Source organism: Lissotriton helveticus, chromosome 1_1, assembly GCF_964261635.1.
Source record: "Lissotriton helveticus chromosome 1_1, aLisHel1.1, whole genome shotgun sequence".
Lineage (NCBI taxonomy): Eukaryota > Metazoa > Chordata > Amphibia > Caudata > Salamandridae > Lissotriton > Lissotriton helveticus.
In genome coordinates this window covers 921,218,364-921,242,862 of record NC_136057.1, presented here as the reverse complement: position 1 = coordinate 921,242,862, position 24,499 = coordinate 921,218,364, and the positions used below count along the sequence as shown (strand labels likewise).

The 24,499-nt window shown below is 47.2% G+C and overlaps 1 protein-coding gene across 1 annotated transcript in view; it reads right to left on the bottom strand.

The window, feature by feature from the left end:
• The window catches only part of CAND1 (cullin associated and neddylation dissociated 1), a 393,750-nt gene that overhangs the window by 178,579 nt on the left and 190,672 nt on the right, over positions 1-24,499 (bottom strand). The window contains exon 9 of the mRNA XM_078676454.1: positions 19,477-19,618. Coding sequence (XP_078532580.1) covers positions 19,477-19,618 — 142 coding nt within the window. The remainder of the gene's footprint in view (positions 1-19,476; positions 19,619-24,499) is intronic.

Genomic DNA, 24,499 nt, shown 5'->3' with positions numbered 1-24,499 from the left:
GGTGCTGCAACGAAGCCTTATGAATAGGTTCAAAAGGCTCCTTCATCAATCTAGACAGCACGTCGTTCAATTCCCATGAAGGCGAAGGAAGCCGGACAAGAGGGAACACTTTCTTCAAGCCTTCCAAAATTTTTTTGATCACAGGGATCTGGAAGAAGGACGTCTGTGAAGGGCATTTCCTGTAGGCCGTCAGTGCAGCGAGATGAACCTTAATGGAATGGACATTAAGGCCAGACTCCGCCAAATGTAGAAGATACGGAAGGATGACATCTTCCTTACACGTCGTCGGGTCCTAGTTCTTGGACTTGCACCAGATGCAAAATCTCTTCCACTTGTAAGCATAGGAAGTCCTAGTGGAAGGTCGCTTATCCTCCTTCAGTATGTCCATACAATCTTCTGGTAGATTCAAATGGCCATATTGCACTATCTCAGGAGCCATGCCGCCAAACTCAAAGACGAGAGGTTGTGGTGCACCATATGCCCCCCCGAACTTCGTGAGAAGGTCCGGCCGGCACGGCAGCCGTATGTGAGGAAGGAGAGACAGGTGAAGCAAGTCCGTGAACCCCCACTGCCTGGGCCATTCCGGGGCAATCAGGATCATCCGCGCCCTGGACTGGGACAGCTTGATGAGCACCGCTGGAATCAGGGGAATGGGTGGAAAAGCGTACAGAAAGCTGTTCGACCAGTCGATCCATAACGCATTCCCCAGCGTCCCCTGCTGGTAGTACCTGGAGGCGAAGTCTCGCATTTGCTGTTTTCGGAGGTGGCGAACAGATCTACGTCTGGAGTCCCCCACCTTGGGGAATGGGTGGAAAAGCGTACAGAAAGCTGTTCGACCAGTCGATCCATAACGCATTCTCCAGCGTCCCCTGCTGGTAGTCCCTGGAGGCGAAGTCTCGCATTTGCTGTTTTCGGAGGTGGCGAACAGATCTACGTCTGGAGTCCCCCACCATGCGAAGACTTCTCCTAGTACTTCGTCGTTTATGACCCATTCGTGGTTTTCCTGAATCAGTCTGCTCAGTGCGTCGGCCTGAACATTCTGCACACCTGGTAGATGGGTAGCCGTTATCGTCAGTCCTCTGGCTAGAAGCCAACGCCAGATCGCCTGAGCCTCCTGCAACAGAGTGCGCGATCTCAAGCCCCCCTGCTTGTTGAGGTAATACATCGTGGTCGTATTGTCCGTCTTTACAAGCAGAGAGTTGGTCTTGAAGGACGGATGAAAGGCCTTCAGTGCCAAGTGAACAGCTCTGAGTTCCAGGAAATTGATGTGATACGTGGACTCCGTCTGGGACCACGTGCCATGTATCTGTAAGCCTCCGGAGTGCGCCCCCCAGCCGTGGAGAGACGCATCCGTCACGATAGTCTGTGTGGGAATCTCCTTGTGGAAGGGAACCCCTCTGAGGAGATTCTCCGCTGAACACCACCACTTCAGAGACTGAAGAGCATGCAGAGACAGTCTTATCTTGTCGTCCAAAGATCCTTTCCTCTGATCCCACTGATCCTCCAAGCACTCCTGCAATGGTCTCATGTGCAGCCGTGCGTGTGGCGTGAGGAAAATACAAGAGGCCATCGACCCCAGTAGAGAAGACACCGTCCTCACTGTTGTAGATGGAGCGGTCATAAGAGCCTGAGCCTTCCGAAGGAGTGATAATCGTCTCTCCTCCGAAGGAGACACGCTTGACGACCGCGTATTGATGGAGGCCCCCCCAAGTACTGTATGCACTGGACCGGAGTCGGGACAGACTTGGACATGTTGATGTGCAACCCCAGCTTGTTCAAGAGAATGCACGTCTTCTGGAAGTGCCCTTGAGCTTCCGAGAAGGAGGAGGCCTTGATCAACCAATCGTCCAGGTACGGGTAGACAAACACCTTGTTCTTCCTCAGGTGTGCAGCTACTACTGCCATGCACTTCGAGAATGTCCTGGGCGCAGACTTCAGCCCGAATGGCAGTATTGTGTACTGATAATGATTGGCGCCGACTTGGAATCTGGAACTTCCTGTGTTGGTGTGCAATGGGCACATGGAAGTACGCATCCTGTAGGTCTATAGCACATAGCCAGTCTCCCTGTTGCAGCTGAGGATAAATCTGATGCAACAACAGCATGCGAAATTTCTCTCTGCGAATCCACTTGTTTGCGTGTCGCAAATCCAGAATGGGCCTGAACTCGTTCTTGTCCTTCTTGCGAACCAGTAAGAACCGGGAGTACAGACCTCTTCCCCTTTGAGACAGAGGCACGTCTTCTATCGCCCTTTTCCGTAACAGGATATCGGCCTCCGCCTGGAGCTCGCGCAGCTGAAACTGCGAGCTGACCGGTGGAATTGCTGGAGGCAGGCCGGCGAACCAAAGACTGTAACCATTGCAAACAATATTCAGCACCCACTTGTCCGGAGTAATTTTTCTCCACTCTGCCAGAAAAAATTGAACGCTTCCCCCCACTGGAGTGGGTAAGGGATGTAGGGGAAGTAACCGCTCAGGGCCTAGACCCAGCCGGGCCCTTGTTCGCCGCTGCGGACTGCTGGCCTCTGCCCTTCTGGCGCTTCTGGAAGGGCCTCCGGAACTGCTGCTGCTGTTGTTGCTGTTGCTGTCCCGAAGCCTGCCCTCGCCCTCTGCCTTGCGCCCCGAACCGTCTCTGGAACGGGCGGTAGGTCTTCTTTTCCTTGGGCTTCTCCAACCAGACAGCAGTCAGGGTCTCAGCCTTCGCTTTCAAGCGGGCCATTTTGTCGTCCGCATGCTTGCCAAACAGGGTTTCCCCCGAGAACGGCAGGTTGGCAGCCCATTGTTGGGCCTCTGGCTTGAGGGATGTAAGGCGAAGCCAAGCGTGGCGCCGTTGGTTGACACCATGGCAATATCCATGCGCCGTCAGAAGGGACACATCAGCCGTCGCGCTGATGACTTGGTTCGACACCAATAGTCCCTCATTGAGAATCTCTTGGAAGTCCTCTTTCTTCTCTCGAGGAAGGAGCTCAGCGAATTGCTGGAGGGATTCTCGATCATATCGCCCTAGTAAAGCCGTGGTACTTGCAGCCTTCATTGCAGTAGATGCCGTCCCACAGACCTTCCTGACAGCCGAGTCTAACCAGTGGCTCTCCTTATCAGGAGGTACCGTGGACGACGGGGTGGTGGCATGCTGCTTTCTAGCAGCCGTCACTATGACCGAGTCCGGTGGCGGATCCACCCTGAGAAAGGCCGGGTCAGAATCCGGAGCCCGGTACTTCTTGAGGAGCCTGGAGGGAGCCGCCTTCGTCACCGCCGGAGTGAGAAACAACTCCTGAGCGGGCTCTACCAATCCTGGTACTAGGGGTAGCAACGGCAGAGACAGGTGCTTTTTATGTAGCGTATCGAAAATCACGGACGTCGTGGGTGTGGGCACCGTCAACGTGATGCCCAACTTCGCTGCACCCCTCAGCAGAACATCTTGAAATGAGACTATGTCGTCCACTGGCGACACCCTCGTCCCCGGGGGTTCCGACAACGTCGGTGAGTAATCCCTGGTCCCAAAAGAGCCCGTGTGGGATCTTGATCTGCACCTCCTGAGGCGTCGCCTTGATCTTGTCGATGACCGGCGACGACTCCGCGATCACTCCCTCCATCTGGAACGAGAGCGCGATTTCCTCGGCTTCGGACGCTCCGTAGGTCTCACAGGAGCCAGAGACCGCGGCCTGACCGGGACCTTCGGCTGAGGAGTCCCCTTAAGAGGCGTCGGGTACCGTGGCAGCGAAACCGACCTCGGCGGAACCGGTGGCAGTCCTTGGAGGTATCAGAGGCTGACCATGAGGTGGAACCAGAGGTGGAAGCGGAGGCGGAGTGTGATTCCGTGGCGGAGGTTCCTTGGGCAAGGGAGGAGGAGGAGTAACCGATCTTGGCTTGGGAGGTGTATATACCTCGGAGTACACAGAGCCCTGTGACTCCCTCTTCTTCTTAAGCGGAGGAGATGTAGTGTCTCCTATTGGGGACCGTCGCCGAGGCGCCCCAGAGGGACTCCTGGCGCCAGAACTCCTTCTGTGCTTCTTTGGCATCGAAGAATATCGTCTCGACGTCGAGGAACGCCGTCTCGACGTCGACCGGCGCCCTCGTCTCGACGTTGAGTCACGTCTGGACGACGAACGTCTCTTCCTCGACGGCGATCGTCGAGCGCCTTCGCGACGTCGAAGGTCTTCTCGACGGCGACCGCCATCTCGACGCCGATTGACGTCTGGTTGTCGACGACGGAGGATCTTGGGCTTTCTGCAACGACAGAGATGAGCCTCTCTTCGACGCCGAACGTCGTGACGACGACTACGGCGGACGTCTGGTCCTCGACGCCGATCGTCGCCCGGTTGACGACGGCAGAGGGGTTACACCTCTACGCCGTTCGTCGCCTGGTTGATGACGGCGGAGGTGTGATGGTCCTCGACACCGATCGTCTCCGGGTTGACGACGGCGGAGGTGTCTTTGTCCTAGACGCTGATCGTCGCCGGGTTGACGACGGCGGAGGGGTCTTTGTCCTCGACGCTGACCGTCGCCGAGTTGACGATTAATTCTAGAAGACGACGTACCTGAATCCCCTCTTCGACGGCGAGCCCGCCGTCGAAGGTCGTTTTTTAGATGAATGACCCACCGGTAGTTCTCTCCTCACCGCCGAGCCAGACGCTAAAGGGTATGAAGACTTATCCTTTGAAGGTGTTCGAGCCCTTTTGGAGCCCTTCCTTACCGGAGACCTTCCTCTGGATGACCTTTGGGCTAGGCCATAGATGCAAATCCTCTCCCTGTCCTTTAGAGTTCTTCCTGACAGGGTCTTGCAGTGAGGACAGGCTATTGGGTCATGATTTTCAGGTAGACAAAGAATACAGACTTCATGGCTGTCTGTCTTGGCCTTCTTGTTGCCACAAGAAGGGCAGTTGTCAAAAAGGGAAGGCATTTCAAAGTAGAAAATATCCACCAATAAAAGACATTCTTACTTGACAAGATGTAAAATGTCAAAGTAAGTAAAAAAACTGAAAAGTGAAGAAAATTTCTGTCAGAAAAAAACATAAATGAGTGGAGCTGTGTTGCCAGGATCCTTCCTGAAGGAGCCGGAAAGAACAGCTGACCTAACTGTCACCCCTGAGGCATGATGGGAAGCTGGGGGTCATGGGTGCCTTAAAGGCATGGTGTCAGTTTATTGCATTCAGCTGCAGGTTAGCTTTTCAGTCTTTTTAGCCTGGGAATGTGCAATGAAGCCTGGGAGCTTCCTATGCTTTCAGTGTTTTATAAGAATTTCTACTGTTTTCTGAGCATTAAAACAGTTCTAAAACAAACGTTATTGTTTCTCATGTTTCTAATGCATGTTTTTTCATGTATGGTGGGAATTCTTTACAGCATGATTCAGCTCTGATGTTTAGTAGGCTGCTATTATATATATATATATATATATATATATATATATATATATATATATATATATATATATAGATATAGATATAGATATATATATATATGCACAAAAACTCCTTCCGAGAAATGAGACAGAGACCCAGGAGGAAACGGTAGGAAGCCCTCTTTTATTTGCACAGTTGCGAATGTATTTCGGCAGCCTTCTGCCTTCTTCAGCGCCCAAGCGTCCTGCGAGAGGTGTCACATGCTGCAGGTAAGTCCCTCCTCTTAAACGCTTGCTGATGCAAGCCAGCTCCACGCCCTGCAGTAAACTCCACGCACCTGTGTGAAGTCCCGAATGTAGCGCAGGACTACATATCCCAGAGAACAACGTAATGAACAACGTAATGAAGTCTGGGAGCTGCGGTGCAGGAGCGAGACACAAATTGTGAAAATGTCATTGCGGGGGGGTAGGGAACAGCATGCGCCCCATAGAACACTGAGATGGAAACTCCTGCTTTGGTGTACAAACTGCCGAGTGCCTCCTCCCGTCCCCCAATACCACCTCAGCCACGTCGTCCAGAGAGTCTGTGAAACAGGGGCTGAACCACAATGTACTCTACCCGGCATGGGATTAATAATCCCAAAACTGCTTGCTTTCTCCCCGGTGTTAGTGGCGGGCTCCCAGCCTGTCCAACAAACACTGGTAAAATAAGACGAACTATGAAAGTTCAGGTCCCAGTGAAGCCGGTGCCCAAAGCGAGGCGGGGGTCTCTGAGAAGCGTCTCTGGGTGACGCTGCCATTGATGCACAAAAACTCCTTCCAAGAACAGAGACCCAGGAGGAAATATATATATATATATATATATATATATATAGTTATATATATATGTGGGGCACATATAATATAGTGTTTCCGGGGTCCCACGCATGGGCGGGAATATTCCAGGGTCCCGCGCATGGGTGGGAATATTCTAATGCTTATGACTATTGATGAGGATCCCCTGGAAGAGAACTAGTAAGTAATCTTAAAGTAATTAGCATTACTCTGAAGAGCTTAGAACCCATTTTCGTGACTGCAAAGTCATTTGTATGTTCCTACAAAACCAGTGCACACTGCATCTTGAAAAGTATCATTGTGTTTAAAGGCAGTATGGTATTACCTCTGCAATACCTCTGGGGATCTAATGGACTTTGCACACTATATCTTACTTTTCTATAGTATATACAGAGCCAGCTTCCTACAAGGTTACACCTGGATCTTGGAAAGTCAAAGGGGTTCAGAATGCGGTCAAGAGGGACAAGCGGTTGTGCTCTTTTTATTCACCCTCCACATAATACATTTTTGCTCAAGGTCATCTTGAGCATATAGTGAAGGTTGGGTAGTTGGAACACCTGGTTAGTACTATTTTGGATCACGCTGCCCATTTTGTGGAATTCATAGGTAGGACATGTGTGATACCGATATCTCAGTGGGTATAATAGGTGTGAGCACTACAAGACTGCCTCCAAATGGAAGAGATGAGAGAATCCATTCAGGAATTATGTACTATCTATACTCAACTCTTTCCCATCTCTCCTCTCCTACTGTTTCGCACATCTCACCATTTTGGCCCAATAGACCTTCCCCGCAGTTCTTACTGAGAAGGCTTCTACATGTGGCTTTCACACTGTCTTAGTGCTGATCATATTAGCTATTAGCATTATGCACTATGCCCACTGTTACGCACAATTATATAATGTAGCGCTACAATACTATGTTGTAATAAGTTTATAAAGATATGTTTACCTACAAACGCTCTATGGGGGTTCTTGATTCTTCCTCTCCCATATGTCCAGACATATGTCGACAATAACAGATACTTTACTGGTCGTACTTGTACCATGTTGTGCCTCCATTATGTACAAAAGGTTTTAATGCCTACTGTTGTCTTTATTCTTTAAAAATGAATAAAATATTTGGAACAAAAAAGGAATTCTGTACTATCAACACTGATACCATAGAATCAGCAGGGATGCTCTGAATGGTATTTAAAGTGACTAAAAGGGGGGGGGGGGGGGGGAAATTCATGAAAGAAACCTATGGAGCGATGAAGTTTCTTTTAGATACAGTTGCCAGGTTGGAAGGGCGGGCTATGTACATATACAAAGGTAATGGAACCAGAGGACTGGGAGGAGAAGCAGACAATCTAAAACCTGGAAATGGTGTGAGAGCGAATATATGAATATAAAATGTACACAGAGTTACAACATGAGCAATGGGACACAGCAGGCCGCTTATTGCCATGTCTGGTAAATAGAGAAAGGGCGGGAGAATAAAACAGTAACAGTTATTAAGGACAAACAGTGGTACATATTCACAAATCAGGTCTTTATCCTTACAGATTTACGAAATTTTAGGCTGAGCTTTATGCCTCGCATGAGGTGGAGGATAAGGAGGGGGCTGTCGCTTTGTTAAAGGAAGCCCAGCTACCCACATTAACAGAAGTGATGAGGGAGAATATTAATAGGATAATTGATGTGGAAGGTATTAAATTAGCAATTAAGGACATCGGAACGGGGAAAACGCTTTGAAATTATTATGGCTGACTGTCTGATTTCTATCAAGAATATGGTGCGATACTGGCCACTCACTGTTAAATAGGTTCAATAAAGCATTAGTGAAAGCAGCACTTTCAGAATTGTTAAGAGATGCTCAAACAGCGGTTTAGCCCAAGCCTGTGTAAAACCAATGGATTGAGACTTATAGACCACTCCCCATGACTAATGAAGATGCCAAGACATTGGGGGAAATGTTAGCACAAGCAGCTGAAACAATACTCAACACTAATTGAGCGGGATTCGTGGGATGCAAATCTACCACAAATATAAGAACGTTTTTCTTTTTATGGAGCAGGAAACTAAGACAGGAGGTAAAAAGTGCTATAGTTAGGTTGAATGCTAAAAGTGTTTGCAAGTTTTCTATTCATAAACATCAAATCTAGTGTATCAAAGCACTACCTAGGCAAAAGCCTAGGCCCCGCACACTGCAAGGGATCCGCTGATGTCCCAGGAGGGGAAGGAGGAGGGGGAGAAGCCAGCGAGGCCTGCAAAGCCACCGCATATGTCTCCATCTGGGCTCTAGTCGTCCCCACACAGGGAAACGGTGGATAAGGGGACGACACGCAGGGCTGCACTACACGCGGAGAGCCCATGCTCCCGACAGGCCGGAAACCGACCTTAGAGGACAAACTGCGACAATTACCGACAGGCGAACGACGCTCTTGCGACCTGGGAGAAGGACAATATCGACAAGGGAGGCAGCGGGTTCGAGAACCCTCTGCAGGGGCCAGGCGAGAGGACGCTGCCGACCTGGACATGCGAGCAGAGAAGTTTCATCCAGCGCTCCCGCCGGGACTTCAGTTTCATCTGCTGGCACGCCTCACAATCAGTGGAGTCGTGGTCATCCCCCAAACACCACATGCAGCTGGGGTGAGGATCCGTCGCCGACATTAGGCGTCCACAAGACAAGCACGTCTTAAAGCCCGAAGGCATTCGCACACTGTTCCCACACACACGCAATAGCGAAAGGGAAAGCACGATTCGGATCCGCGTTGCACGCGGAAAAGGAAAGATCGGACATAGGCACGCCGGGGTGGGAATTATGGGACATCGCTGACGTCACGTAGGCGGACAACGACTGGGCAGAGTCACGTGATGCCATCGCATCCGGCGTGCAGGGATGCTGGGCAAAACCTTTTCTGGATCTAGTCTCACGCATGGGGATAATTCTACCTGAAGGAATCTGAGGCTAGTAGTGTCCATCAGATAGTAGATCCGGCGATGGATCGCTCAAACCCGCTGCTGCATCACTACTCGAGAGTCTAACACCAGTTACGTCATATAGTCACTGACAATTTACTGGTAGACGTCTGGCGACACCCAACCCAATGCAAGGGAACATTTCACTCAGCTGTACACAACACCTGGTCCAGACTGGACCTGTGGCTAGTATTGCAAGATATTGCGGTACAAGCCATCCACTCCTGCCATTTGACCTGCACATATTCGGACCACTCCCCTGTACTCATGACCATAACGTCCCCGGGGTACTCACCTCAAGCTCGGCAATGGCGCCTCTCGCAGGCGTCGCTCCTCGATGCAGTGTTTCAATCTGAATTGGGCGAAGCCCTGGACGAATTCCTCAAACTCAGTGTGGGCTTGGTTGAGTCCCTAGCCACGGATTGGGAGACGCTGAAGGTTACAGGCAGGGGGAATCCGCAGAGATATCCGCACCACAATCACAAGCCTAGAACGTCAGATCAAAAGGCTAGAGACGGATGCACAAGGAATACATGCTGGCCCCACGCACTCCCGGATATGGGAGACCCTAACACAATATCAAGCAGAAGCGGAAAGGGAATGTCTATTACGGGGGAAATACAACAAGGCGACGAGGTACGGAGAAGGAGAGCACTCTGGCAAGGCGCTCGCCGAAACCATACAATCGCCTAGAACTGCTAATCATATCCTGGTCATCCGTGATATTGAGAGCAGGACATACAGGGACAAGAAGGCTATAAGGGAAGTCTTTATCACACACTACCGCGCGTTATACACCTCTTGCGCAAGGCGACAGGACGAGACTCAGCAATATTTGCAGCAGGTGGAACTGGCCTGGCTCAGTAATGGGGAGAGGGACGTCTTAGTAGCTGACTTGGAATTAAGACGAAATTTGGGAAGCAAAATCAATAACGGCAAAGCACAGGGACCAGACGGCTTTGGTATACATTTCTACAAAACCTATATAGATACATTGGTTCGTTTCCTGAAGGCCTTCTATGAAGAGGCGGCTCAAACGGGGAAACTCCCACCCACCAAGCGGGAGGCGATGTTGAAGCCCGGAAAGCACCCTGACTCCACAGACTCGTACAGGCCACTTTCATTGATCAATTGCGATGTCAAAATTCTGGCAAAAGTGCTGGCCAAAAGCCTACTCTCTTAATGGATAGGCCAATTTGACCCAACCAAGCTGGGTTCATACCCAGCAGATCAATCTCACATAACTTGCGGACACTTTTCTCCATACTGCATGGTATTGACCAAGACGAACAGGCTGTGGCGGTCTTTTTAGACGCCCGCAAAGCATTCGACTCCCTGGAATGGGGATACCTACTTGCAGTCTTAACACATATGGGATTTCCTCCGGGATTCCTTCTGTGGATTAAATTGCTATATAACCAACCATGCGCTTCTCCGCTACTGAATGGAGCCCGTTCTCCACCATTTAACATCACAAGAGGTATGCGGCAGGGGTGCCCACTTTCCCCCCCTGCTATTTGCGATAGCTATGAAACCATTAGCCACCATGCTACATCAACACCATAAACCATATGCATTAGACTATTCCACAAGGCCTGTGTTAATATCGCTCTATGCGGAATTCACGTTATATGTGCGTAACCGTGCGAATGGATTAATTCCCATGATACGCGAAATAATAAAAATTTGAGGCCTATTCGGGCATCACTATCAACTGGGGTAAATCCCAAATCATGACGCTAACGACCTGTACTAACCGGTTCCCCATGGACTATCCGCTTTTGTGGAGTGATGACGAGGTTCGATACTTGGAGATAACCGTCACCAGTGACAGATGAACTGGTGCGAGCCAACTACGGAGTGGCACTGGCTAAGGTAGAGGACCGTCTCACTAGATGGATTGCACTCCCAATTTCAATGGCGGGCCGAATAGCCTTAATGAAGATGGTCATCATGCCAACATTTTTATACTTATTCACAAACATTCCTTATCCCCCGGGACGCCCCTTCTTCACTCGGCTAAAAAGCCAACTCCTCCGTCTTGCATGGGGAGGGAAGCAACCACGTATCAAATGGCATACGCGAACACTGCCATTCACCCAGGGAGGGTTTGAAGCGGCTGATCCGGAACGCTAATATTTTAGCGCTCAAGCACACTTTGCTGCATATTGGTTCCCCCCTCCGCCCTTCATGACATCTGGCAGTAGAACAGGAGCTCATGGTGCCATTGTCTCTGTCGGGATTCCTTGGGGGGGGGGGGGGGGGTACTAGGACCTGGGTATTCAGCAATACAGAAAAGATGGTCCCAGTAAACAATACTATGAACAAAAAAATACGCTACACAAGTATTCACAATATATAAAAAGGAAATGCATACAATCAATGGCTGAGAGATGTTATTCACACCCTCGTATTTGCAAATATATGAAAAATACATTAGGATTGTATTGACATTGTGCCAAGGAAAGGAAAGGGGGTATTGGGGAAAGGAAGGAAAGGGGGTATTGGGGTAAGTGAGTTAATTTTGTGAAGGATGGAGTATTGAGGACAGATAAGAGAATTAGTACAATCAGCCGTTTCACACTCGGCGTCCAATAGGCTTGTTATTTCGCCACACAAAATGTTACAGTTGTTACTAGCCAAGCCTATATAATGAAAGTAAAAATTGTCCGTTGTTTGTAGGCTGGTTTAAATAGAAATGTCGACATTTCGACCCCAGAAAACCGTAGGTTAATGTCCATCTTACATGGGGGTTTTCCTCAGGTTGTTCAATATCGTCAGATATCAGACCCCAATGTCTGTTTATTATCTTCCTGATGGCATTGCTCTGGGTAGAATATGTTCAATCAATCAATCAAGGCATTTATAGAGCGCACTACTCACCCAGAGGGTCTCAAGGCGCTTGGGGGGGGGGGTGGGATGCCGCTACTGCTCGAACAGCCAGGTCTTGAGCTTCTTCCTGAAGGAGAGGTGAGCTTGGGTCAGGCGGAGGTCGGTAGGGAGGGTGTTCCAGGTCTTGGCGGCCAGGTAGGAGAAGGACCTTCCTCCTGTTGTCGCTCTTCGGATGCGGGGGACGGCGGCGAGGGCGTGGTTGGTCGAACAGAGGTGGCGTTTGGGAGCGTAGAAGTTGAGGCGGTTGTTGAGGTAGCTCGGGCCTTGGTCGTGTAGGGCTTTGTGTGCGTGGGTGAGGAGACGGAAGGTGATTCTCTTGTTGACGGGGAGCCAGTGCAGGTCTCTCAGGTGTCCGGAGAGGGCCGCTGTTTCACCGTTGTCCAGCAGGGCTCGGATGTCATCGGTGGCAGCGATGAGGGCGGTCTCGGTGCTGTGGTTGGCTCGGAAGCCAGACTGTGAGGGGTCGAGGGATCCATTCGTCTGGAGGAAGGCGGCCAGCTGCTTGTTGACGGTCTTCTCAATGACTTTGGCTGGGAACGGGAGGAGCGAGATGGGGCGGTAATTCTTGAGTTCGGTGGGGTCCGCTGTTGGTTTCTTTAGTAGAGCGCTGAGTTCGGCGTGCTTCCAGCTCTCAGGGAAGGTGGCTGTGTCGAAGGAGGTGTTGATGATGTCCCGCAGGTGGGGTGCGATGACAGCGTCGGCCTTGTTGAAGACGTGGTGGGGGCAGGGGTCGGTCGGAGATCCGGAGTGGATAGAGTTCATCGTGCAGATGGTGTCTTCTGTGTTGATCTGGGTCCAGGCGCTGAGGGTGGTGGTGGGGTGCGGTCGTGGGGAGCGTTGTTTGTGGGCTGAAGCTGTTGTGTATGTCAGCGATCTTGTTGTGGAAGTAGGAGGCGAGGGAGTTGCAGAGGTCTTGCGAAGGGGTGATGTCGTTGTTTCCGCCGTTGGGGTTGGAGAGCTCTTTCACGATGTTGAAGAGTTCCTTGCAGTTGTGTGCGTTGTTGTCCAGTCGGTCCTTGAATGCTGTTTTCTTGGTGGCGTGGATCAGTTGATGGTGCTTCCGGGTGGCGAGCTTGAGGGTGGTCATGTTGTCCGGTGTTGGCTCCCTTCTCCAGGCTTTCTCGAGGGCTCGGCAGTTCTTCTTGGAGCTCTTGAGTTCGTCGGTGAACCATGGGGCCTTCTTGCTGCCGGGTCTGCTAGGCGGGGTCCTCAGTGGGGCGAGGTCGTCTGCGCAGTTGCTGATCCACTTCGTGAGGTTGTCGGCGGCCTGGCTGGGGTTCGCTGAGCTGGCGGGAGGGTGCTGGCTCAGGGAAACGGCGAGCTGGTCTGCCGTGATCTTGTTCCAGTTTCTTCGAGCAACCTGTTGCTGGTGGTGGTGGATCGTGGTCCTTCTGAAGCTGAAGTGGACGCAGCTGTGGTCCGTCCAGTGGAGTCCGGTGGCGTGGCTGAAGATGATGTCCTTGCTGGATGAGAAGACAGCGTCGAGTGTGTGTCCGGCGAGGTGGGTGGGGGTGGTCACCAGCTGCTTAAGTCCGAGGTTGGCGAGGTTGTCAAGCAGGGTGGTGGTGTTGCGGTCGTTGTTGTCGCATATCGAATATGTTGTCACACAGATCATCCTTTGGAGGCTCTTGTCGCTCCTATCCTTCACAGTGAGTAGGACTTCACGAGGACTGTACCAAGCCCTCTTCTGAGATCTCTTAATCAATCGTTTGGGATAGCCTCTCTCCAGTAAGTCTTGTACTCAAATCCTCAGACTCGATCATGTATTCTTTTTTCATACAATTCCTGCGGATACGCAGGAATAGGCCCACTGGCAAGTTGTCTCTTAACCCACGGGGGTGATGGCTATTATACTGTAAGAGTGAGTTCCGCTCTGCTGGTTTGCGGTAGAAGATAATAGATAGTCCGTTCTCTTCATTAAAGACAGTAATGTCAAGGGAATCAATCCGGTTGTTGTCAGACTGCATCGTAAATTGAATATCCTGACTTTGCTGGTTGAGCCAGTTATGGAAGGCGCACAGTTGCCCTTTGGTGCATGGCCACAACATCAACACGTTGTCGATGTATCTTCTCCACATCGTGACCTGGTTGTGATATGGGTTAGTCGCATTTAGACCACATCTACGTTCAAAGTCATCCATGAAAATGATGGCTAGGTCTGGGGCGAAAGCTGCCCCCATCGCGACTCCCTTGGTCTGTAGGTAGAAACTCCTTTGAAAGAAGAAGAAACACTTCATCATTACGATTGAGAGTAGGTCAATAATGAAATTGGTTGGTACCGCCATGGGTGCTGGACGTAGGTCTAGAACGTGCCGGATAACTTCAAGGGCAGCCATTTGGGGAACACTGGTGTGCCATTTATGGACAGTTGTACATATAAACTACACCTTACTTTTGCAGGTGCAGTTACCACGCTCTCTGTCCATCGGAGACCACGTGCCCAACTTTTTCATGTTTCAGTCCTCCGTGTAGGGCCTTATTCGGTAATTTTGAGAGCTTTGGCCTATAGCATATGTTTTAATGTCTCCCTTGAGACAACCTTCCCAATTTTAATACTATTTCACTGTACCCTAGGTGCCCCTTCCCCCCTTCACAGTCCTGAGGAAGATCCCCATGTAAGGTGGGCATTAACCTACGGTTTTCTGGGGTCGAAACATCGACATTACTATTTAAACCAGCCTACAAACAGACAATTTTTACTGTGTTTCATTATATAGGCTTGGCTAGTAACAACTGTAATATTTTGTGTGGCGAAATAACAAGCCTATTGGACGTCGAATGTGAAACAGTTGATTGCGCTAATTCTCTTATCTGTCCACAACACTCCATCCTTCACAAAAATTCACTCATTTTCCCCAATATCCCCTTTCCTTACTTCTGGGCACAATGTCAATACAATCCTAATGTATTTTTCATACATTCGCAAATACGAGGGTGTGATTTAATAACATCTCTCAGCCATTGATTGTATGCATTTCCTTTTTATGTATTGTGAATATTTGTGTAACGTATTTCTTTGTTCATAGTATTGTTTACTGGGACCATCATTTTCTAGACCGTTTCTTATGCATTTGGTTGAGACAGGCTGTCAGGGCGGCCAACCCCCCCTACATTGCTCCCACTACATCACTCGCTATGTGCAAGGGCGTCACATGCCGTGTCCCGTATTTATATGACATCCAAAGGGGCAGGGACACACAATACGATGAAAGCAAAACAGGGATGGAAGATGGAACTGGGACGTCCAATCAGAGGAGGCCTGGATTACCACTGCCAACAAACCGAACGAATCATTGCTAGCAGCAGGTTTCGCATTAGTCACTTTAAATTCCTCCATAGAATGTACCATACCCCTGTCAGGCTACACAGGCTTCAAATTCGGGAATGCGACTGATGTGACCGCTGTAGACAAGAGGGAGCAGGTTTCCTACACCTGGCGTGGGAATGTGGGCCCATAACACAGTATTGGACCCAGGTTGGGAACGCTTTGGGAGAATTAGAAATGAGTATATTGGGATACCTCCCAGGACACCAGGGTAATGTTAAAAGGTTCCTGGCGTTGGGCTTCCTCATGGCTAAGCATAGGATTGCCTGCAGATGGGGGAGGGGCAGGGCCCCCAAATTCAAGGACTGGTTGAGGGATCTCACTTATTGCCAGGAGCAAAACAATATATACACTGAATTGCACCCCCCCCCCCGCTGTTCATGCCCCCGAGACACATGGGACCCGCTCACTAGGTATTTACTTAGAGTAATTGCAACAGACACGACAGTTGAGGACACACCACCACAAACTACACACCGCACTGAGAATGATGAGACCCAAGCCCAGTAGGTCGACCATGGCTGCGATTGTTGTAACGATTAGCATATTATTCACACCAATGAACAATGTTTTATACTGGACACTATGTGGGTATATTCTCGCAATGCACTGTAATGCTGTAATTATGGACTAGTACTGTAATGTATACTACACCTTGTAATGGTGGTATTGTCATGCTGAAGAATACCAATAAAGTATTTTTTTTTTTTTAAGTGTGGAGTTGGTTTGTATGAAACCTTAAGAAACTGCATATGTACATAAACTTATTTACTTCCCTTTTATCTAGGAAATGACCCAGTGTGATATCTAGGCATATCACAGTGAGTAGAAAAAGTAACTTAAAAAGTAATATGAAAAGTAAAGTGCAAATTAATCTCAGAAGTAACTGAAAAGTAATTGCAACTGTTTTATGAACAAGTGGCTTACCTGCACCAATTGCATTCAACTGCATTCAAACTGTATTTAACTGAATTAACCTTGCAAAGTAATATTACACTTACCTGAACCAGGCCTGGCTTGGTTCTAGAAAATAAAATAAAACTAAATAATATTTTTATACCAACAAATTGGTCAGAGTTCAGTATTTGAGTGTGTGACATAATTTCTTGCCTGAGTGTGTACAATAAATGCTTAACACTACCCTATGATAAAGCATTACTGCTCATCCACACTACCATAAATAGAGAGTAAGGTATTATCTAGTTTTACCTCTGCCTACCTTTGGGGTTCCACTGGAATCTGTGCACACTATACCTTACACTGGTATAGTATATACAGAGCCAGCTTCCTACACGCGGTCAGTCGCGCAGGTCTTCTTGTAGGGATTCATCAGTCCACGAAGAGAACGAGGGGGATCATAGTAGCAGGGTAGACGGCGCGTGAAGTACTCTCCGGTCTGGCCAAATTCCAGTCTGAGCAGAACGCGGCAGGCACAGTCCCTCACTTTGCTAGCCACAAGGTGCAACAAGTGCAGTTCTTATTGGTGCAGCCTTCCTTTGCTGGTCTATCAGTGCAGGTAGAAAGGCAGTACTTCCCACTCCCAAAATGGTGAATACCCCTACCCCCCCCCCCCTCCATGGTGTTCAGACCTCCATAGTCCACTCCCGGGGTGTAGCTACCTCAGGGCTATACACTCCCCTGGGGAAACCAGTTAGGCGACTGGTTTACCCTCTCTGCCTCCCATGCCAGCCTGTCTACCTCAGCAATGGGGCAGCCCCCCGTGCTAAACATCTAACCTTCAAAGGCAACTTCAACTTTGATGCATGCCTTCTGGGGCTAACACTCAAGTAGCTTCTTGCAGCTCAACAACTCAATAGCCTGCATTTCCTCACTATTTTTCTTCCTGAGAGTCGTTGGCACATCTCTCCAAGAGAGCAGAAAGCGGTCTCGTGGAGCAGACTCCACGTGTGTCTGGGAAGGCACAGGAGTTTGAAGGGCAACAAAGTGGCAGCTTTGCTAAAGCTGCACACAGCAACAAGTTACATTAGTCTTGACCTGAGATACAAGTCGGGCTTAATGCAACGAGTTGTTTGATACTTTGGAGTGCCCACTTTGGTCACGCCGTTCAGGAGTTCGCACAATTGAGGGGTCAGTGTGCAACCCTGTATTGGCCAATTTGGCAACCAAGTCTTTTCACAGTAAAACTGTGGTTTTGCATGTTTTACTGCCAGGACATATAAAGTAGATGTCCTGACTGTCTCATATGTTGCACCCTGCCCGTAAGACTGTGTAGGTGTGCTAGGGGAAATGGTGTCTTTGCCACGACTTTCAATAGAAAAGTTGGGCTAGCAGTGAGGGCTGCTTTACCACTCTGCAGTAGTGGACTGGGGGTCTTGTTTTCCTGGGGGGAACCACCAGGATGGCACAACCGGTACTGCAAGCCCTGGAATAAAACTTTAACTTACATGCACTTGGTACCAGGGTACCATTTATTAGGGACTAACGGGTATGCTACCCATTTCTAATTGTGTATAGCCAACTAGACATACACTTTAGGGTCAGGGCACAGAGGTTTGGTTAGCAGGCCTCAGTGTACTCTGAGTCTAAAAAACGGCAGAATCAGTTGAAAACCTTGGGGGTGACCAAACAAAAAGAGGCATTTCCTTACAATGGGATAAAATAGAAAACAAAATGAAGTCAGTCATCTGCCAGATTTCAAACTTACACAAGGCAATCCTATACCCAATGAATGATGCGGAACTAGGTGTTGTGGGGAGCATACCATTGCCGATACAAACTCAATTCAGTTATTTGGTCATTTTTTTCAGTAGAGACTTAGAATAAGTCTATTAAATTAATGTGGATGTGTTACTCATGGCAATGGAAAAAAGTGTAAACACACGTTTACAATTTCCGATGTCACCAATGGGCGACATTGCTTTAAGTAAAACAATAGTGCTACCAAGAGCACTGTATGTATTTCAACATATGCCCATGTACATAAGGGAACCCGTTATCCTCAAGATCAATGAAATATTGAAATTGTTATGCTAGGGAAGAGGCTTGGCAAAAATAGCGTAGATATTAGGCTCCTATGGGAAAAAGGGGGTATGATGGTACCTAACTTTAGGACATATTACTAAGCAACATAACTATAATACGTGGTTTCATAGATGTAAGATTCCGAACCATATCGAGTATGTAAAATACTGAACTAGGTGGCACAACCTACACAGTCGATCACCTGTTGTCTCAGAGGTTGCTCATATGACTGCCAATGCATTCACAAACCATTATTAAAGTATGGAATGAGGCGGTTAACACGCAATTACAGACAGATGTGCATGCAGCAATTGGTAACATGGTATACGGTCAACTGTTCACATCATCTGAGATTTGTGAAAGAGCAGGATGAAAAAATGAAATTCCAATCTATGGGGGGCCTCTGAGTTTTTGTATGGCAGTAGTTGGGAAATGTCAATCACTGAAAACGACACAGCAGCCAACAGTACTATTGAGTTTGCAGGGGTTGTCCCAAGGAGTAGAAATATTAAGATAATGTCGAAAATAGTGGAATTGGGGCTCATGGTAATGAAAATATGTATTGCACTAAAGTGAATTATACATCTGGTTCCAACAATGGAAGAAAGAAAGGAACAGCGTAATGAAGGGTATGGAAAAAGTTACAATGCAGCTCTGGACAGCAGGGGGATATTCTAGAAGGGGAATAATTCGAGTGAACAGGCAGCATTGTTTAAGAAGAGGAGGATCAAGACTTAACGGATGTTAGTGTTCTAAATCTGACATAATAGATCTATACTGAAATACAAAAAACTGATATAGCAGAGGTTATATATCACCCAAAATGTGAAATCGGATCGTAGTGACCCAAGATGTAATGTTATCAGATGGACAAGTGAGTTCTTACTGAGGGGGAAATGTGGGAAGAGGATTGACTTTAACATCTGTTTGAAAATTAATAAACATTCTTTTAAAAAGAGAAATTAAGATGTACAAATCTTTGTGGATTAGAATGTACTGTGCTTGTTTATCAAGTTTAAACATCTGTTATAATTTTTATATATGTTATACATTTTAAAAATTGTTAACACTCAAAACATCACTCAAAACTAAAGCAAGACACTATATGTAGCCTATACGTTTTAAAAGGTAATGCATGTCATACCTGGTATTAGCACTGGAATGTGTTGCGTTAATGCCCCCGGTAAAACGTTAACAAGTTCTGTGAGCATGTTAAAACAACACTGACGAGTCTTCACGCTCTTTTCTTTCATTTGCTTATGCAGCGCTTTAACAATATTTGGAACCTATAATAATATGACAAAGTTAGCCTCGAGTTCAAAAAATTATTTTCCTAATATAACTGTTGAGGAGTAGAATTAGATATACCCCCATGTTATAGTAATATTAAAATATTTTAACATTTCATGTTAACTGTATGGCTAAAATCCCTTCTACAGAGTGAAATAGACGTTAACTAAAAATCAACACATTACAGTAATCTTACAAAGAAAAGTACAAAAATGGAAAATAATACTACTCTACAGAAAACAATTGTACAAAAAAGAAAACTATTGTGGGAAATGCCCTTCTAGTATCATAATTATACTAGAAATCCCCACCCTCTAGACTCAGTCTTTCTGCTCCACTCGATGCAGATTGGGGAGTATACCTCCAATATGCCCACCTAGGGGGCAGAAAGTACCACCAGAGTCCAAGAAATATATATTTTTAAATTATGTATGAAGTGTGGGACTGGCCTGAAATCGGACCACACCCATCTTTCCTCGGGGACCACACAGTCTTTCTGCCTCCTTAGGAGAAGCAGATTGAGGAGTTTACTGTCAACCTGCCTGCAACAGGGGGGCACACCACACACAAGACACTAGGAAAAAATTAACTAAAGGGAGTGGGATGGAAATGGCCAGCCCAGGCCCCCATCTTCCTACTCGGAGAGTCAGGAAGCCCACTTGACACTAGGAAGGTGTCAAAACTATATTTGCAGAGAGGTGGCTGGCATTAGAGCAACATACCCTTGATCATGTGCCCCCCTCCTAGGAGGCAGAATGAGGAACAGGGGCGGAACACAAGTGCATCTCCGATCAGGAGCTTACATAATGAACTGACTATTCTCTTCAGCATCAGATGTGGGGAACCACAGAGTAATTTTGTGGGCCAACTGATAACGAAACTAAACTACTGCATACCCACGGCATCAGCAATCCAGACGGAAGACCTTAATCGCTGGCTTTTCCGTGGCTATAACGGGATTATCCTCATCGCTCCAGTGCAAAGAATGCACATGAGAACCTTTGACTCCTTCCCCACAATATCATCTACCCCCATGAAGGAAGATCACTAACCCAAGATCTTCTGCGATATAAAGAAGTCCTGTTTTGTGCATATTAAGAAGAGCACGGTTCATTCATGGTCCCAAGGTCACTTCAGTCCTGATGAGACCATCACGCTGCAAGTAGGGTAGAAACCCCGTCAACACCACCAAAGGATAGTCTAACAGCAAAAGCGCCAGAGAACAATTTGGCTGTTCTTTTTTTGTATCAAGAAATAAATATTAAGACATCCTTGTCCATACCAATAACCCTGTTTTAAGTCACTGAATTGTCACTTACTTCTTTAGGTCTGGTTATGGTTATTTTACTTGGGGTTCTTTCCTTCTTTCTAGCACTACTTGTCTTAAACCACCACTCTCGTACTATAATGCATCAACAAAATTATTTGTTTAGAGTAATATTAAAAATCTTGCTGAACAATTTCTTTTTGCTTTATACTTAATGAATGACTCAGTTTGGATAAATGAAGTTGAAAGTAAGGCAATGATCGGGCTACTTGATTTAATTTGTGTTTAAATTAATTTTTGGGCAGATATTTTCTGTTCCATCATCATCTTTTTTTGATTGAATCAACACTGAATAAAACCGTGGTAACAAAATTGTTTTTGAAACCAGTTCCATGTAAACACTTGTTATTGGTTGATACCTAATACCCAGTTCTCATGGATATATCAGTTGCGCTTGTTTTTGTATATAACTCCTGGCAGTGTGGGCTGGACTTTTCCTATTGGAGCAGGACCAAGATGCATATGTATTTGTCTGGAATAGCATAACGACTGAATAACAACGGACTAGAATGCATGAGAACAACTGCCAGTGTCTAACATTAATTTAAGAATTCTTCCATCACTTTGTTTTTTCACTTTTGTTTTTCTACAATTCCCAACAAGTGTGCACATATTAAGCCTGGATATTATTTTAAGGCTTAACCACGAGCTGTTCAAAATGTCAAAATAGGGCTTAAAACCAGATGGAGAAACCATTTCAGTCAAATGATTAAGCACTCATTGTATTGCCAAATTCCATTGGACAAAGACTTCACACAAATGAAGGCGTTTCACTATGGTATGGAAAATGAGAACCTCAATGTCAACATCAGAGTGTGGTGGATCCCGGATCAACATGCAATAAATACCAAAAGTAAGCTTGCAATGGCCCTATATCACTATCGTCTGCCAAATTTCTTCATGTAACACCTGCAGCGTAAAACCATACAAGTTAAGAGGAAGTATACAGAAAATATGAATTAGAAAGAATGTAGACATTCTGTTGTGCATTCCGGTATATGCAAATAAATCAAAGCATATATATGTAAGCACAGTTAGGAAAAATTGATATTGTTAAATAATTATTTATTTTATGTTTTACAGACTTTTCTGGGTGCAATCTTCATAGTGCATCTTGTACGATAATACATGCAGCAACTTCAGATATGTTACAAGGGTGAGTTACTATCAAACATCCTTCATGATTTTTGCAAAGAAAAACAAACACTTGTTTCAACCCTAGTACTAATTATGCCTGCTTTTCTGTCAAGGCTGTCTATCACCATAATAACAATTCAAGGTCGGTACTGGTTGGGTTTCAAACTAATACAGTGAATCTGGAGCTTGTCAGCAAGGTGTGTACTCATTCATCAAGAGATGACCTCGGGAGTGGAGAGAAGACAGGGATGATGCATGTAGGAAAGTGACCCCTTTTGACGTTGTGACCCCCACTTTTTGCCTGGTACATGATGGGATTTTGTCTGGAAGTGCACTGGATTCCTGCTAACCAGGTCCCTAGTGCCAGATCTCTTCCCCAAAACTGTACAATTGTGTCCCCAATTGGCAACACTTTTAGCACTCTGTAAATCCCTAGCAAATGGTTTTCCTGGTGCCTTAGGTCTGAGGTATTAAAGAGTGTCCCCAAGGGCTGCGGCACAAATTGTGCCACCCTAACGTACCCCTTACCATAGCAGGCTGCATAGTTTGGTGAAGTCGAAAGTGAAAACACAACAGGACACCTCCCTGTGTGCTATGTTCCCTAACACTGCACGTAATATTTGTAAATCACCCCTACATTAGGCCATACAGCCCTGTGGCTGGGTGCCTTTAAATTACACGTGATGACAAATCTGCATGAGCAGATAAGCCTCTGTGCCTGATCAGATCCATTGCTGCCAGTACAAGTGATCAGGGAAGCCATTTTAACCCACGTGCTGGAAACTGGTGAAAACGAATTCCACAGCTACATGATGGCTTCCCTGAAAATAGGTATATTTAGTATCAAACATCTCGTATTCACAAACCCACTCCGATTCCAGTTGTGGATTCGTGAATACATGCACACAGAGAGCAACTTAGAGGTGTCCCCTAAAAACTTACCAGTGTCTGGTGTGTTGACGGACTGGTTTCTGTCAACCTGCCACCCGAGGCAGACTTCTGAGCTCCCAGGGCCAGGGTGTCTGCTCTCAGGAGGTCAGAAACAAAGCCTGCCCGCGAAGAGGGTGGTCACACCCTCTCCTTAAGGATGATATGTTGATCAGCATTCCAAGGCAGGGGAGCTTTAAAGAAGTCACTGCCTTTGAAATGCGAATCTGGCTCCTCTCACATGAGAGGAAGCCAACCCCCATTGTCCAGAGCCCTTTGGCACAGGCGGGAACATTAGTCAGTTAGGTAGGTGCGCCCACCCCCAGGCTAGTCCCACCCCTAAGGTGGGCTAACTGAAGTAGACTGCAAGGTGTCTGCCAGGTTGTTTTTTACTCCAGGGAGATGCTCCGCCTTGATCACTATGTGATGTTGCAGTGTCCATTCCCAGACCCTTTGAGCTTCTAAGGACAGGATTGGAGATCTTATTCTTCCCTTCTTGTTTAGATAATGCATGCAGATGGTATTGTCTGTATGGATGAGGACTGAGGATGCACTTATTCTTGGAAGAAATGACTGGAGAGAGACTCCATTTGCCGCTTATTTGTAGGTCTTGCAGATGCGCTCCCCAGCCTCCCAAAGATGCATCTGTGGTCAGAACAAACTCTGGAAGAGGAGAAAGGAATGACAGTCCCATAGATAGGTTGCTGGCAGACTGCCACCAAAGAAGTGCATCTTTCATGATCTGTGTTATCCGAATGATGTCGTTAAATGATCCTGTTACTTTAGAGCCATTGTATATCCAACTGCTCCTGAAAAAGGTTTCATCCTTAGGCGAGCATGAGGTACCATGAGAATGGCAGAAGACATCATTCCGAGAAAGGATTTGTGGAGACCGAGAGAAGCGAACTCTTTTGTAGAGATTGCGAGCCAGAGATAGAATGGCGTTGTGTTGAGAAGAACACTTTGTTTTGGAGAGTATCCAATGTTGCTCCTAGAAACTTTTGGTGAAAACCCGAGGAGTTGAACAAACGCCGAAGTAAAGCACCTTGCATTGATAATGCTCGCTTGCCACAGAGAAATGTAGAAATTTTAGATGCTTGGGATGGATAGGGATATGGAAATATGCGTCTTTTAAGTTCAGGCTTCCTAGGAAATCCGAATGGTTCAGAAGCTGTAATATCTCCTGGAGGTTTACCATGTAAAAGGATTTCTTCTGCAAGTATTTGTTGAGTTTTCTGAGGTCTAGAATAGGACACCATTCTCCCGACTTTTTCTTCTTTATCATGAAAAAACGGGAGTAGATGCCTTTTCCTCTGAGAGCGTGGTACAAATTCTATTGCTATCCTTTGAAGAATTAGCAAAGCCTCTTTCTTTAGCAATTAAAGATGGGGTGGTATTGATTTTTGAGGCGGATGAGGAGGTGGCGTTAAGGTAAACTCTAGGCTATGGCCATATTTTATTATATCCAGGACCCATTTGTCTGTTA